The sequence below is a fragment of the Microcaecilia unicolor genome, chromosome 2, assembly GCF_901765095.1.
Source record: "Microcaecilia unicolor chromosome 2, aMicUni1.1, whole genome shotgun sequence".
NCBI classification, from domain to species: Eukaryota; Metazoa; Chordata; class Amphibia; order Gymnophiona; family Siphonopidae; genus Microcaecilia; species Microcaecilia unicolor.
The window spans coordinates 84,014,890-84,032,553 of NC_044032.1; the positions used below are offsets into that span (position 1 = coordinate 84,014,890).

General features: G+C 47.2%; 1 protein-coding gene across 2 annotated transcripts in view; it reads right to left on the reverse strand.

Moving 5' to 3' along the window:
• Positions 1 to 17,664, reverse strand: part of PAIP1 (poly(A) binding protein interacting protein 1) — a 185,932-nt gene that overhangs the window by 90,666 nt on the left and 77,602 nt on the right. For both annotated transcript variants that reach the window (XM_030193105.1, XM_030193104.1), the window contains one exon: positions 12,391 to 12,503. In XM_030193105.1, coding sequence (XP_030048965.1) covers positions 12,391 to 12,503 — 113 coding nt within the window. The remainder of the gene's footprint in view (positions 1 to 12,390; positions 12,504 to 17,664) is intronic.

Consider the following 17,664-nt stretch of genomic DNA (forward strand, 5'->3'; position numbering starts at 1 on the left):
TAATATGTATCCGAGATAGTACTCAAGATATTTACTTCACAATTAGTGGATTGTTTTGATAAAGCAGTATGATAATTAGGAAAAGTTATTCCTTGCTTTATAGAGGGTTTTGGACCATGGATACAAATGATTGATAATATACAGTAGGCTCAACGATTCTAAATAGCTTTGCGCTATAAGAGATCGAATAGCCTAGCCACTTAGGGATATCTGATGTTTCCATGCTCTCTTCCTCTTTTTTTAAAGTATACTCTAGCAGTTTTTAGGAATGTCACAGTAGGTTTGGCTCCTGATTTCTATACAGGAACACAATGAAGAGCAAGAACAGGTCGCAGCTTCAAACACTGGAGGAGGACTTGAGGGTAGTCAGCCATCTGCCCTCGGACAAGCGACATCATCACTAAGCACAGATTTCCCATTCATTTACTCTTTTAAAGATCAGAGGATGGTGGGTGGGAGGAGGGATTCACTTTAAAATTGTTTTTGAATGCATGTTATTTGTGGCTATAAAGATAACACATTGTTTAAAATGTTAAATTATTGAACTGTAAACACAATACTCGTTTCTTAAACAAATATATATATAGTCTTTTTTAATTTATTTTAGGGGTGAGCAATTAATGCATTACTGACACGATTAATACATTAATAGCATTTTAATGTGGACCCACCCCCTTCCCCATGATTAACTCGAAAGCTCGAGCTCTGCATTTAATGACGATACTTACCTGTAGCAGGTATTCTCCGAGGACAGTGAATGATACATACCTGTAGCAGGTGTTCTCCGAGGACAGCAGGCTGATTGTTCTCACGACTGGGTGACGTCCGCGGCAGCCCCCACCAACCGGAAAAAAGCTTCGCGGGACGGTCGGCATGCAGGACACGCCCACCGCGCATGCGCGGCCGTCTTCCCGCCCGTGCGCGACCGCTCCCGCCAGTTGAATGACTAGCAAAAGATGAAACACACAACTCCAAAGGGGAGGAGGGAGGGTAGGTGAGAACAATCAGCCTGCTGTCCTCGGAGAACACCTGCTACAGGTATGTATCATTCACTTTCTCCGAGGACAAGCAGGCTGCTTGTTCTCACGACTGGGGTATCCCTAGCTTTCAGGCTCACTCAAAACAAGAACCCAGGTCAATTGAACCTCGCAACGGCGAGGGTACAACAGAAATTGACCTACGAAGAACAACTAACTGAGAGTGCAGCCTGACCAGAATAAATTCGGGTCCTGGAGGGTGGAGTTGGATTTACACCCCAAACAGATTCTGCAGCACCGACTGCCCGAACCGACTGTCGGGTATCCTGCTGGAGGCAGTAATGTGATGTGAATGTGTGGACAGATGACCACGTCGCAGCCTTGCAAATCTCTTCAATAGTGGCTGACTTCAAGTGGGCCACTGACGCTGCCATGGCTCTAACACTATGAGCCGTGACATGACCCTCAAGAGCCAGCCCAGCCTGGGCGTAAGTGAAGGAAATGCAATCTGCTAGCCAATTGGAGATGGTGCGTTTCCCGACAGCGACCCCTAGCCTGTTAGGGTCGAAAGAAACAAACAATTGGGCGGACTGTCTGTGGGGCTGTGTCTGCTCCAAGTAGAAGGCCAATGCTCTCTTGCAGTCCAATGTGTGCAACTGACGTTCAGCAGGGCGGGTATGCGGCCTGGGGAAGAATGTTGGCAAGACAATTGACTGGTTAAGATGGAACTCCGACACCACCTTTGGCAGGAACTTTGGGTGGGTGCGGAGCACTACTCTGTTGTGATGAAATTTGGTATATGGAGCATGAGCTACTAGGGCTTGAAGCTCACTGACCCTACGAGCTGAAGTAACTGCCACCAAGAAAATGACCTTCCAGGTCAAGTACTTCAGATGGCAGGTATTCAGTGGCTCAAAAGGAGGTTTCATCAGCTGGGTGAGGACGACGTTGAGATCCCATGACACAGTAGGAGGCTTGATAGGGGGCTTTGACAAAAGCAAGCCTCTCATGAATCGAACGACTAAAGGCTCTCCAGAGATGGCTTTACCTTCCACACGATAGTGGTAAGCACTAATCGCACTAAGGTGATTCCTTACTGAGTTGGTCTTGAGGCCAGACTCTGATAAGTGCAGAAGGTATTCAAGCAGGTTCTGTGCAGGGCAAGAACGAGGTTCTAGGGCCTTGCTCTCACACCACACGACAAACCTCCTCCACTTGAAAAAGTAACTCTTTTTAGTGGAATCCTTCCTAGAGGCAAGCAAGACCCGGGAGACACCCTCAGACAGACCCAACGCAGTGAAGTCTACGCCCTCAACATCCAGGCCGTGAGAGCCAGGGACTGAAGGTTGGGGTGCAGCAACGCTCCGTCGTTCTGCGAGATGAGAGTCGGAAAACACTCCAATCTCCACGGTTCCTCGGAGGACAACTCCAGAAGAAGAGGGAACCAGATCTGACGGGGCCAAAAGGGCGCTATCAGAATCATGGTGCCGCGGTCTTGCTTGAGCTTCAGTAAGGTCTTCCCCACCAAAGGTAGGGGAGGATAAGCATACAGGAGGCCGGTCCCCCAATGGAGGAGAAAGGCGTCCGACGCTAGCCTGCCGTGTGCCTGAAGTCTGGAACAGAACAGAGGCAGCTTGTGGTTGGTCTGAGAGGCGAAAAGGTCCACCGAGGGGGTGCCCCACTCTCGGAAGATCTTGCGTACCACTCTGGAATGGAGCGACCACTCGTGCGGTTGCATGACTCTGCTCAGTCTGTCGGCCAGACTGTTGTTTACGCCTGCCAGGTACGTGGCTTGGAGGAGCATGCCGAACTGACACGCCCAACGCCACATCCCGACGGCCTCCTGACACAGGGGGCGAGATCCGGTGCCCCCCTGCTTGTTGACGTAATACATTGCAACCTGATTGTCTGTCCGAATTTGGATAATTTGGCAGGACAGCCGATCTCTGAAAGCCTTCAGTGCGTTCCAGACCGCTCGGAGCTCCAGGAGGTTGATCTGCAGATCCTTTTCCTGGAGGGACCACAGACCCTGGGTGTGAAGCCCATCGACATGAGCTCCCCACCCCAGGCGAGAGGCATCCGTCGTCAGCACTTTCGTGGGCTGCGGAATTTGAAATGGACGTCCCAGTGTCAAATTGGTCCGGATGGTCCACCAGAGCAGTGAAGTGCGGCAACTGGTGGAGAGGCGGATGACATCTTCTAGATTCCCGGTGGCTTGGAACCACTGGGAAGCTAGGGTCCATTGAGCAGATCTCATGTGAAGACGAGCCATGGGAGTCACATGAACTGTGGAGGCCATATGACCCAGAAGTCTCAACATCTGCCGAGCTGTGATCTGCTGAGACGCTCTGGTCTGCGAAGCCAGGGCCAGGAGATTGGTGGCCCTCGCTTCGGGAAGGTAGGCCTGAGCCGTCTGGGTATTCAGCAGAGCTCCTATGAATTCCAGAGACTGGGCTGGCTGGAGATGGGACTTTGGGTAATTTATCACAAACCCCAGCAGCTCCAGAAGTTGAATAGTGCACTGCATGGACCGGAGGGCTCCTGCCTCCGAGGTGTTCTTGACCAGCCAATCGTCGAGATATGGGAACACGTGCACTCCCAGCTTGCGTAGGTAGGCCGCTACCACCACGAGGCACTTGGTAAACACTCGTGGGGCAGAGGCGAGCCCAAAGGGCAGCACACAATACTAAAAGTGCCGTGCGCCCAGGCGGAATCGGAGATACTGTCTGTGAGCTGGCAGTATCGGTATGTGAGTATATGCGTCCTTTAAATCCAGGGAACATAGCCAATCGTTTTTCTGAATCATTGGCAGAAGGGTGCCCAAGGAAAGCATCCTGAACTTTTCTTTGACCAGGAATTTGTTCAGGCCTCTCAGGTCTAGGATGGGACGCATCCCCCCTGTTTTCTTTTCCACAAGGAAGTACCTGGAATAGAATCCCTGCCCTTCCTGCCCGGGTGGTACGGGCTCGACCGCATTGGCGCTGAGAAGGGCGGAGAGTTCCTCTGCAAGTACCTGCTTGTGATGGGAGCTGAAAGACTGAGCTCCAAGAGGACAATTTGGAGGCAGGGAGGCCAAATTCAGGGCGTATCCGCACCGCACTATTTGGAGAACCCACTGGTCGGAGGTTATGAGAGGCCACCTTTGGTGAAAAAATTTTAACCTCCCTCCGACCGGCAGATCGTCCGGTACGGACACTTGTAGGGCGGCTATGTTCCCGTGGATCCAGTCAAAAGCCCGTCCCCGGCTTTTGCTGTGGAGGCGCAGGGGGCTGCTTAGGCGCACGCTGTTGACGAGAACGAGCGCGCTGGGGCTGTCCCTGTGCCTGACGAGGCCTTCGGGCTGGCTGGTTGTACCTACGCTTCGCAAAAGAATAGGGTGCAGCCTGCCGGGCCCGGGAAAAACGTCCACCTGTGGAGGTGGATGCTGAAGGCGCCCGGTGGGAGAGCTTGTCGAGAGCGGTTTCCCGCTGATGCAGTTGGTCCACCATCTGCTCGACCTTCTCACCAAAAATGTTATCCCCCCGGCAAGGGACGTCGGCCAGTCTCTGCTGGGTGCGGTTGTCCAGGTCAGAGGCACGCAGCCATGAGAGCCTGCGCATCACTATACCTTGGGCCGCAGCACGAGATGCCCCGTCACAGGTGTCATAGATACCCCTGGACAGGAACTTTCTGCACGCCTTCAGCTGCCTGACCACCTCCTGATAAGGCCTGGACTGCTCCGGCGGGAGCTTCTCGACCAGGTCCGCCAGTTGTTGCACATAGGTCCGCATGTGGATGCTCATATAGAGCAGGTATGACTGGATGCGGGTCACGAGCATGGAGGATTGGTAGGCCTTCCTCCCAAACGAGTCCAGAGTGCGAGACTCCCGCCCCGGGGGCGCCAAGGCGGTATCCCTCGAACTCCGTGCCCTCTTGAGAGCAGAATCCACGACCGCCAAGTCATGGGGCAATTGTGGCCGCATTAGCTCTGGGTCAGAGTGGATCCTGTACTGGGACTCTGCTTTCTTGGGAATGGTGGGGTTAGTTAAAGGTCGCACCCAGTTCCGAAGCAGCGTCTCCTTGAGGACATTGTGCAGCGGCACCGTGGAGGACTCTCTAGGTGGTGATGGATAGTCGAGGACCTCGAGCATCTCGGCCCTCGGCTCTTCCACAGAGACCACGGGAAAGGGAATGCTAATAGACATATCCCGCACAAAGGAGGCAAAGGAGAGACTCTCGGGGGGCGAGAGTTTCCTCTCCGGTGAAGGCGTGGGGTCCGAGGGAAGGCCCGTAGACTCCTCTGAGGAGAAATATCTAGGGTCCTCCTCTTCCCCCCACGAGTCCTCATCCTCGGTGTCGGACATAAGCTCATGTAGCTGAGTCCTGAACCGGGCCCGGCTCGACGTCGAGGCACCAGGGTCTCGGTGTCGTCGAGCGGCGGACTCCCGCGCCGGCGGGGACGGAGCTCCCTCCATCGACGTCGACTCCACCTGCGTGGCGGTCGAGACCGGCACCGCAAGCGGCGACGGTGTCGACGGCCCTGGCGCCGGGCTAGAGCTCGCCGGCGCCACAGTCATCGGCGCCGAGGGCGCAAGCACCCCCGGCGCCGGCACAGCCTGGCGCATCAGCCCTTCCAGGATCCCCGGAAGGATGGCTCTGAGGCACTCGTCCAGGCCCGCTGCCGGGAAAGGCGATGGGGCCGGTAGGGGTGTCGGTGCCCGAATCTGGTGGGAGCCAGGAGACGGCACCGAGGTGCCGGGACCCTGTTGCGTCGGCACCTCTATCACCGACGGGGACCTCTCCTCTCGATGGAGACGCTTCGGCGTCGACTCCTCTCCGATGTGCATCGAGGGCGACCGGTGACGGCGCTTCTTATCCTTCTTCCGATGCCCGTCACCGGCGCCGGGAGGCATGGAGGAGGAGGATGAGGATCCCCCTCGGTCTCGAGGAACCGGGTCAGACAGGGTTCGGTCCCGTGGGCCATGGGCTGAGGGAGTGACCGGGGCCGACTGCCCACGCGGCCTCTCACCTCTACCCTCACCGGAGGACCGGCGGGCCGACGGGACCTGTTCTCCTGGGGTCGATGCCATCGGTGCCGATGTCTCGGGCATCGATACCGGTACCGAAGGACCGGGCGTCGATACCGATGCCGTCGAGGTCGAGGGGCCAGCGCAAGTTCCAAAAATACGGTCCCGTTGAACTTGCCTCGCAACCTGAGTCCGTTTCCGGAGACCGAGACACAGGGGACACGACTTGAAATTGTGCTCCGGCCCGAGGCACTGGAGGCACCAAGCGTGGGTGTCGGTCTGCGAGATGGGCCGGCCGCACCGACCACACTTTTTAAATCCACTCGGGACCTTCGAGGACATCGACGGAAAAATCGCGTCGGCGAAATTAAAGTCGTCGATGGTGGCGGAAATCACACCTCGAAAAAGGAAAACGACCGTGCGGCCACCAGGCCGCAACGCAACATCCCCGCTGGAAGCGAGGGAAAATGGGAGCGCGTGCTCCTTTTTTTTTTTTTTTTGAAAAGAAAAGTGGAGCACGCGGCAATTAAATAAATATAAAAGAAAAAAGAGAAGATCGCGTAAACGCGACGGTTTTTCCGGGGCTGAAACAGAGAGAGCGGCACAGGCACGACTCTCTCCAGGCGCGGAAAAAAAGGAACTGGCGGGAGCGGTCGCGCACGGGCGGGAAGACGGCCGCGCATGCGCGGTGGGCGTGTCCTGCGTGCCGACCGTCCCGCGAAGCTTTTTTCCGGTTGGTGGGGGCTGCCGCGGACGTCACCCAGTCGTGAGAACAAGCAGCCTGCTTGTCCTCGGAGAAAGCAGGCTTCTTATTCTATCAAGTGGGTAGACGCTGATCCGCGTCGCCCACCGGTCCAGCAAATATGCCATAGAAAAAAAAACTACAGCTTTAAGGAGCGCGAGCTGCACTCCAGCGTGCATACGTGAGTACCTTTCTGTCCGCCGAGCAAACATGACTGCCTTAGTTTAATACAAAAGCAAAAAACCAAACAAAAACATGCAAATAGACAACTCCAAGGGGAGGTGGGCGGGATTGTGACAATAAGAAGCCTGCTGTCCTCGGAGAAAATACCTGCTACAGGTAAGTATCTTCGCTTTCTGCAAGGACAAGCAGACTTGCTTATTCTCACAAGTGGGGAATCCCTAGCATCCAGGATCACCCAAAACAAACACTGGTCAACTGGGCCTCGCAATGGCAAGGACTTAACACAGATTAACCTGAAGCTACACACAAACTAGATGAGAGTGCAGCTTGGAATAAAATAAAACGGGCCTAGGAGGGTGGAGTTGGATTCTAGACGCCAAACAGTTTCTGCAACACTGACTGCCCAAACCAACTGTCGTGACGGTATCCTGCTCAAGACAGTAGTGAGATGTGAATGTGTGGACTGAAGACCACACTGCAGCCTTGCAAATCTCTTCAATGGAGACTGACCTCAAGTGGGCTTCCGACGCTGCCAAGGCTCTCACATTATGAACTGTGACATGACCTTCCAAAGCCAGCCCAGCCTGGGCATAAGCGAAGGAAATGCTATCTGCTAGCCAACTGAATATGGTGCGTTTCCCGATGGCAACCCCCATCCTGTTGGGATCAAAAGAAACAAAAAGCTGGGTAGACTGTCTGCAGAGCTTCGCCCGCTGCATGTAAAAGGCCAACGCTCTCTTGCAGTCCAAGATGTGAAGGCTGCTTTTGCCAGGATGGGCATGAAGGCAGAGAAAGAACATTGGCAAGACAATCAACTGGTTCAGATGGAACTCCGACATCACCTTCGGCAGGAACTTAGGGTGCATGCAGAGGACTACTCTGTTGTGATGAAACTTAGTATAAGCTACATCCACCACTAAGGCCTGAAGCTCGCTGACCCTACAAACTGAAATAAGCTACCAAGAAAATGACCATCCAGGTCAAGTACTCCAGACGGCAGGAATTAAATGGCTGAAAAGGAGCTTTCATCAGCTGAGTGAGAACGAAGCTGAGATCCCATGACACTGGTGGAAGTCTGACAAGGGGCTTTGACAAAAGCAAACCTCTCATGAAGCGAACTAAAGGATGTACATAGATAGGCTTACCTTCTACACGTTGATGATAAGCACTAATTGCATTAAAGTGAACCCTTACGGAGTTGGTCTTTAGACCAGACTCCAATAAGTGTAGACTGTATTCAAGCAAGGTCTGTGTAAGACAAGATAGGGGGTCTATGGCCCTGCTGTCACACCAGACAGCAAACCTCCTCCATTCAAAAGAATAACAGCTCCTAGTGGAATCATTCCTGGAAGCCAGCAAGACTCGGGAGACACCCTCCAAAAAACCAAAGGAAGCAAATACATCCACGCCGTGAGACAGAGACTGGAGGTTGTGATGTAGAAGCGACTCCTCGTTCTGTGTGATGAGGGTCAGAAAAGACTCCAATCTCCAATTGGAGACAATTCCAGAAGAAGAGGGAACCATATCTGCCGTGGACAAAACGGCGCAATCATTATCATGGTTCCATGGTCTTGCTTGAGTTTCAACAAAGTCTTTCCCACTAGAGGTATTGGAGGATACGCATACAGAAGGCCTGTCCCCCAAAGTAGAAGGAAGGTATTTGACAAATAGCCTGTCGTGGGCCTGAAGCCTGGAACAGAACTGAGGGACCTTGTGGTTGATCTGAGTGGCAAAAAGATCGAGGGGGTGCCCTACACTCGGAAGATCTTGCGGGCTACGCCCATATGACGAGAACACTTGTGCGGTTGCATGATCCTGCTCAGCCTGTTGGCCAGGTCGTTGTTTACACCCACCAGATAAGTGGTTTGGAGAAACATGCCGTACTAGCAAGCCCAATACCACATCTGGACGGCTTCCTGACACAGAGGTCGAGATTCGATGCCCCCACTGTTTGTTGGTGTAATACATTGCAACCTGACTGTCTGAATTAGAATAATCAAACAAGACGTCCAATCTCTGAAAGCCTCGAACCTCCAGGAAGGACCAAGCTCCTTGAGTGTGAAGCCCATCTACATGAGCTCTCCAAACCAGGAGAGATGCATCCATCATCAGCACCTTTTACGGCTGAGGAATTTGGAATGGAAGTCCCAGAGTAAAATTGGACTGAATCATCCACCATTGAATGGAGCGTGCAAGCTCCGGGGACACTTGGATGACATCTTCTAGACTTCCAATGGCTTGATATCACTGAGAAGCCAGGGTCCATTGAGCTGATCACATGTGCAAGCATGCCATGAGTATAACATACACTGTGGAAGTCAAGTGGCCCAACAGTCTCAACCAAGCTGTGACCTGCTGCGATGCCCGAACCTTGGACACCAGGGAAACAAGATTATCCGCACGCGTGTCTGGGAGGTAGGCTTGAACAGTCCTCGTGTCGAGCAGGGCTCCTATGAACTCCAACTGTTGAACGCGCTGGAGATGGGACTTGCGGTAGTTCATAATGAATCCTAGTAGTTCCGAACTCCTGAGTATCGTCCTCCGAGGTGCTCTTCACCAGCCAATCGTCGAGATAAGAGAACACATGAACTTCCAGTCTGTGTAGCAATGCTATGACTACTGCTAGACACTTGGTAAAAATCCTTGGAGCCGATGCAAGGCCAAAAGGTGAAACGATGCCTCAAAGTCCATTTTCTTCCCCTGCACGGCAAACAGGCTCTGCAGGAAGTTGGGGAAGTCTCGCAGTTTCAAGTACCACGACAGTAACGTGACTTGAAACCGTTAGACTTCCCCAACGTCCTGCACAGCGCAGCTCAAGTATCTGCAGAGACTGGTTACTGTGCAGGGGAAGAAAATGGATTTTGAGGCAGCGAGGAAAAGGAGAAAATGCGGAGAGAGGGGGCATGAGAGAATTTGGGTGAAGGCTGGGTGAAGAGAGAATGAGAGAAACTGGGCGAAGGCTGGGGAGGCAGGCATGAGAGAATTTGCTGAAGGCTGGGGAGGGGGGCACAGAAAAAAAATCTGGGTGAAGGCTCAGGAGGAGGGCACAGAAAGAAACAGAGGATGAGAGATAGAAATGTTTGTGCTCAATCTGAGAGAGCCAGTAGGAAAGGGTGAGAGAAATGCCCAAAATGCGCACCGTGACTAATTGCGATTAATCACAAGATTGAGATGAACATTTTTAATCACTGCTCAACCCTAATATATATTCTTAAAAACTGACTGTGTGCCTTGACAGTTTTTGTGCCTCGTAGGTGCATCACGAGATGAAAAAGGTTGAAAATCGCTGCCTTATAGGATAAAGCTCAGAATTCTAGGATCTCTGTCTCCACATCTGCTGGCTGACAGACACAATCCTTAGGTTCTGGACAGGTCTGGTCAGGTTAAGGAAAATATATCTCTGAATTTTTCTTATGGTGATTCTATAAAAAGGGAACCCAACATAAAAAGAATCTACCCTGGTTTACCTTATTTTTATCTCATCAGTTTTTCCAAGTTTGTATCTCTGATATTATCTCTGCGAGACAGGAACTGCATTGCGGAGTCCTCCAAGGATCAATCCTCTCACCCCTTTTTTCCAATCTCTAAGTCCCCTTGCCACCCTGATTCAGACTTTTGATATTTCAGTCCACATATAGGCTAATATTCTTTTACTTTTTCCTACTTCCCCACTATCCCCATCACTTGAACCTTTGCAATCCTGTCTTGATTCAGTCACATCATGGATAAAAGAACACCATTCAGTACTCAATATGGATAAAACCGTTGCATGTTGGTTTGCTGGTGCATTAACACTCCTGTCGTCCTCCATTCACTTGTTCAGAATTCCAATTAGACCTGTACCCAGTTTCCATTACCTTGGTGTCATGACTCATCCTTATCGTTATTGCCACAGACAATCGTTATCGTTATTGAACAGAACATTAAAAAACTCCAAACAGCCCAGAACACCGCAGCCCGTCTCATCTTTGGAAAAACCAAATACGAAAGCACAAAGCCCCTAAGAGAGAAACTGCACTGGCTCCCGCTCAAGGAATGAATTGAGTTCAAGATCTGCACGACCGTATACAAAATCATTCACGCAGAGGCCCCACTCTACATGCTGAACCTAATAGACTTACCACCCAGAAATGCCAGAAGATCGGCCCACAAGTTTCTCAATTTGAACTTCCCCAGCTGTAAAGGAATTAAATACAAACAGGCATACGCTACTACCTTTGCGTACAAAAGCACACAGTTATGGAACGCACTACCCATGACCCTGAAAACCACGGACAACTTAACCAGCTTTCGCAAATCTTTGAAGACATATCTCTTCAACAAGGCCTACAAAAATAATCCTTGATGAAACAAATTACTCTGTATACCACCCAAACGCTTCAAAACACCTCTAACACGACCTTACCTAATACCTTCTAACTAATTCCTCTTCTACCTCCAGTTTATTACCGACTGTATTTAAGATTATGTAATGACTATACCATATTAACACCCTGTAAGCCACATTGAGCCTGCAAAAAGGTGGGATAATGTGGGCTACAAATGCAATAAATAAATAAATAATAAATAAATAAATTTGTCACCTATACAGTCTTTTTTTCTACATTTTTGGAAAATATGGGCAATTTGCCACTTTTTTTACTTAAATCAGTTACATGCACTTGTTCTATCTTTTTTCACATCTTGTTTGGATTATTGCAATATCATTTATGCAGATTTACCCCAATCATCATTAAAGAAGTTATAAACTCTAGAAAACACTGCAATTCATTTACTATGCTGTGCACACCGCTATGACCATACATCACCTTTGTTAAAGCAATTCTATTGGTTACTGGTTCACCAACGTATCATTTACAAGGTTGCTACATCGACATTCAAAGCTCTCCGTGTAAGTTTATCCCACTATCTCTCTTCTCCCACAATTCCTTATTCTCCAGCGAGAGTTCTCCAGTCTGTTAACGACCATTGCCTGATTCTCCCAAATCCAAAATTTGCTTATCTAGAATCTATGAGACACTGTGCTTTTTTCTTTCTCTTACTTCACGTCTGGAACAAATCTCCCCCTTTCCCTTCGCAGCAACACTTTTAAAAAGTTCAAATCTGAACTCACAACCTGGCTGTTTATACAGGCTTTCGGAGTCCCAGATATATAAGGGATGCCGATTAAATTTTAGTTATTATGTCTTTCCTTTTGTCTCTTCCCCCTTACATGTTGATTTTATTTCCCCTTTATCTTCCTCCACCTGTTGTCCATGTCTTGATACGGTGTGTTTGTGCTTTCCTATCAAAATATGGAGTTCCTTTTTTTCACTTTTTCTTCTATCTTTGTAGTATGTACACTGCTTAGTCCGTTTAATCAGTAATGAAAGCACTAACTATAAAGTAGTTCTTTCCTACTTCTGTAATTAAAGGCAAATTGAAGATATACTCACCATCATTCCATAAAATAAAATATAACAAAATAACATTTGTCACTAACCTTTTCAGCAACAGTTGCCTGAAATTTCCATTTTGTGGGTTAATAGTAAGTTGATGAGATAGATAATTACACAGCCGTGCTCCCGTGTATGAAAAATTTGGAACAGAAGTAGCCTTTGAAAACAAATTGAACGAATTATTAAAAAAAGCATTTAACAATTACAGAATGATTATTTCAAAAAGACGTAAAGATGCTAGTGAATAGTCTTTGACAGGTGCACAGCAATGCAACAAAAACAATTTACAGTACATCCGGCCCTCAACACATTGTCTATGAAGCTAGGCATCAACACAAAAACGTAGAAGCTGAGACCTCTCTCACCCCCTCCCCCACCCACATTGTCCCTGATTAATTTCAACAGAGGGGAGGAGGGGGAGGTGAATCCCTTCAAAGGTCTGCATCAGCTCTTTTAAAAACTTATCTCTTCCCATTCTGTATCTACAAATAAACAAAGGTCAGTAAATCAGTGCCTTATGAAATATAATTTTTTTATTAGAAAAACAGTACAAAATGGCAAGAATAAATTACACAGTAAGAAAAAAACTCAACAACAATACCCACCCAAAAAGAGGGAGGAAGACCTGGACTCTTATAGTCTCCCCTCACCCCTACCCACCCAGTCCCAGACTAGGACCTGACTTGAATATCTACCCCTCCAATCCCTGATTACCCTACCCTACCATCTCAACCCAGAATCAAACTCCAGAATCTTGGATTAAGAGACTGAACACAGGGGAGCCAGATCTCCAAAAATACGTTCAGAACATTTATAGGTGAGCTTTACAAGCTTCCTATAACATAAGTGTATGCAGCTGATTCCTCTATTGCCAGTGGGAGGGACCCTCCAAGGCAATCCACTGCTGAAGGATACATTTCTTACCCACTACAGCCGCTTTATGTAGAAACAGTCTAGGGCCCCTACCCTGAATACCCAAGTCACCCCCATAATGCAAAACCCAACTCGCATAAGAGAGACTGATCTGAGACCCCAACAACCAACTAAGGTAGTCAGCAATACCCTCCCAAGAGGCGGCAATGTGAGGACAGGCCCAAAAAACTTGAAATAAGGTACCCTACCCCGAATCACACTTTGCATAAGCCAGGGATGCTACGATCCAGGCTTTAAAGGTCTGTTGAGGGGAAAAAATAAGCTTGATGTAAAACCAGATATAGACACAATAATCAGCATTGTGAGCCACCTGAAAGATATGTTTCACCAATCATGGAAAATTCAACATTTCCAGAGGAAAAGCCTCCTCTCTCTCTCATGCCTGTTGAAGAAGGCCATACTGTCTAACAGAATCCAAGGACTGAAAAGCCTTATGTAATCCTGCTACAGTCAAACAGTCCTCAGAAACCCCAGGAAAAAAAAGGGCAAAACTTATTGCCAAACCGTACAGTAACTGGTAAAAGTCCCAAGAAGCAGACATGACGACACAACTGACAGTAGGCAAAGGCGGCTCCAGTACAGTATATCAATACAGGGGGGAAGATCATTAAACGGCTGCAAAACCACCACACCCCCACCCGATTCTAAGAAGGTAATAACCCGCGGCCTCCCAAGTGCGAAGTACTCCATTGTCCCAACCCGGCATAAAAAACCCCATTATCACAAACAAGCAACAAAGAAGTTAAAGCAGCACTCCCCCCCCCCAAAAAAAGAAATGTATTTATTTATTAGTATTTATTTGCCTCCTTTTTGAAGGAATTCACTCAAGGTGGTGTTGAAATTTGTGGCAATAACGATAAGGATGAGTCAAGAATGACACCACGGCAATGGGAACTGGGTACAGGTCCAATTGGAATTCTGAACAAGTGAATGGAGGACGATGGGAGTGTTAATGCACCGGCATACCAACATGCAACAGTTTTTACTGTAGTAAAAATAAATCAAACATGAGCAATAGACAATTCCAACAGTAAAAATATTCAAATAACAATACAAAGTATGGCATTGTATACTACTTACAATGTCAACACAATATGTAATAGAAAATTTTAATTGACAGTGTAGGGTATAAGCAAAGATGGAACATATAGATAGGTAACATAAGTACATAAGTATTGCCATATTGGGAACGACCAAAGGTCCATCGAGCCCAGCATCCTGTTTCCAACAGTAGCCAATCCAGGTCACAGATACCCAGCAAGATCCCAAAAATGTGCAAAACATTTTATACTGCTTATCCCAGAAATAGTGGATTTTCCCCAAGTCGATTTAATAACGATCTATGGACTTTTCCTTTAGGAAGCCGTCCAAACCTTTTTTAAACTCCACTAAGCTAACCGCCTTTACCACATTCTCTGGCAACGAATTCCAGAGTTTAATTATGCGTTGAGTGAAGAAAAATTTTCTCCGATTCGTTTTAAATTTACTACATTGTAGCTTCATCGCATGCCCCCTAGTCCTAGTATTTTTGGAAAGTGTGAACAGATGCTCCACATCTACCCGTTCAACTCCACTCATTATTTTATAGACCTCTATCATATCTCCCCTCAGCCGCCTTTTCTCCAAGCTGAAGAGCCCTAGTCGCTTTAGCCTTTCCTCATAGGGAAGTCATCCCATCCCCTTTATCATTTTCATCACCCTTCTCTGCACCTTTTCTAATTCCACTATATCTTTTTTGAGATGCGGCGACCAGAATTGAACACAATATTCGAGGTGTGGTCGCACCATGGAGTGATACAAAGGCATTATAACATCCTCATCTTTGCCACCATCTTCCGTGTTAATAATACTTTTTCTTTTCTCATTTACACGCCCACTATGGGCGTACCTTGGGGCGTGACCATTGGTGTCACTCCATCCTTTGGGCACACCCCTGATACGTCTCTCTCTACCCTGTCTTTCACTGTTTTTTTATATATCTCTATTGTGAAATACATTTCTTGGATCATTAGTTGGATATTATTATAAGCAATTGATTGTTAGCATTCTAACTAAAGACTATTATAAGGATATTTACATTTGATATTTTGCAATGTAATATTTTAACTATAGCTGTGTGAGTCCGTTTTTTTGTATCTGGACACATAGATGCAGCATTTGAAGGGGTAATGGAAGTGACTATCTGCAATGTAGTTTCATGATAATATGACTTAGAAGCTATTTATGTATTTTTAGCCCTTATTAATGAGGTATTTTTGGCTCCGGGACTTAGCTTAGGACATGGTTTCTGTTCGACATGATTAATATGCATTCATTTCCTGTAGAACTGTTTGCCCGAAACTGTTTTTGGTACAGTAATATTGTGTTCACATTTTATACATAGCTCATTTATGGCATTGTTTCCTGTTGTATCGCATTTACAGCTTTACGCAAGTTTAATCTGCTTAATTAGATTTACTAGTACTTCTTCTCCGTAAGCATCAAAGTTGTAAAATTACTTATCTTCTGATGAGTTATTTAGTGGTCTGCAGAGTTCGTTGTATGTGCATTTCTCTACATGCTGCAGTGTACGAATGTCTTTTTGCTTTCATTTTTTTTCATTTTGTTTGTTTATTGCTCGTTCCTTTACTCCCCGGTACTAGGGAGAATATAAAGCTGCTTGATTAATGGTCCGCAATGCCTGTCCATCAATCTCTAAGTCCCACCCACTTCCCTATTTTCTGCATGTCAGATATTTTTTCAGACTTTTATGCTTGAACTGCGATGCTCAAGTTTTGTGTTTTAATTTTATGGTCATAGCTACACAACTTTTTTATTTCTTTATTTCTCCACTTTATCTTTACATATAAAATACTTTCCTATAGTACCACAGGTATAACTGTATGAATGATTTTATTTTTATTATTTGCCCCGTCCTTGCTCAATTTTTTGTGTCCTCTTTAATGCTCTTGAGTTTCCTTCTCGTGGTTTGTTGAGTGGAAGACATATTGTCTAGCGATCGATGAACGTGAAATTTTTCACATTTTTGTTTCTGGCTTATGTGATCCAACTAATGACTTTTTTATGGTAGTACCTTTCCCGAAGAGCTTACATGTGTTCAGAGTTACAAATCTTTCTTTCAATTTCCTTTTTTTTTTTACTTTATTTTATTATTACATCTACTTTATTTTTACCACTTTTGCAGTTTGTTTCAGGGGCTCTTCCCTGGGATATGCTATATTTTTATTTTTAATTTTTTTATTATTTATTTCTATTTTTTTTTTTTCTCTTATAAACCAGTGTCACGCTATAACCATTGGGTTTGATATCGATGCCTGGGGCTTACACCCATTGGAGGTGATCCTTCAATGGATGACGGTATCTCAATTAGTAGGAGCAGACTTCCATTCCATTTTCGGAGTGGCCTGCGGATTCGGCCTTATTGCCCACATATGAGTTACCTAGTACAGATGAGCGTGGGGGCAATACAGAGACGTCTAGCGCCTTTCATTGCGAATGTGTACAGGTTGACTCGGGCATTCAAAATTTTAGAAATGGTTAGTTGTATACGCGGGAGAGCCTAACCTATAAAATTTTCATTTTACAGCGTTGTAGCGCTAAGGGTTTGTAGACCCCTGAGTGGTTTGTAGACCACTTAAGGTCCATTGGGGTGATTATGTTGTAGCTAATCAGCGGGACCCATTGGACCGCTGCTCTTCAACTCATGAGACCTTATTCGCTGGTTTTTTGGGTTCTTTTTGGGAGTGTTAGCAATGTCCCTTTTTGGGGGCTTTATCATGGGTTGGAGCCCATGGCTGATAACCGGGACAGTTGTTGGCAGACAGATAATCTGGGATTACTCCTGTCTTTAGAAGCACACTCTGGAGAGTAGTATTTATTAATTTGGGATAGAGTAGTATAAATATATAATAGCTGACACTACGTATTTATTTACTTTTGTACTGTCTCTCTAGGCATATTTCTGTTTACAGTTTTTGTCTTGCTTTCTCCTAATGTCACTTGCGGTCAAAGCGTTGAGCTTTCCGCCAATTAGTAATTTTCATTTCGGGTCCCTATGTTGGAGTACATTAATAGATGCGTGAGTATGATTGTGTTATGTCTCTGCATGTTCTACTATCAGGATAATCATCGCATGTTTTTGTAAACTGTTAGCACATTATCATTTCTAGGTCTCCCTGCAATCTGTGAAGCGGCCTTTTCAACCACTGACCTTGGACTGGTCAATATATATTATTATTAATCTAGTTCATTTTTCTATAGCAAATTACAGGTCTGAAGCTTATTTGTAGACCCTTGCTCACTAGGTCCCGTTATTATACATATTGGGTGATGTTGTTCACTACCCATTATATCATATCCTCCTCTCCGCACCCAACACCAGATAC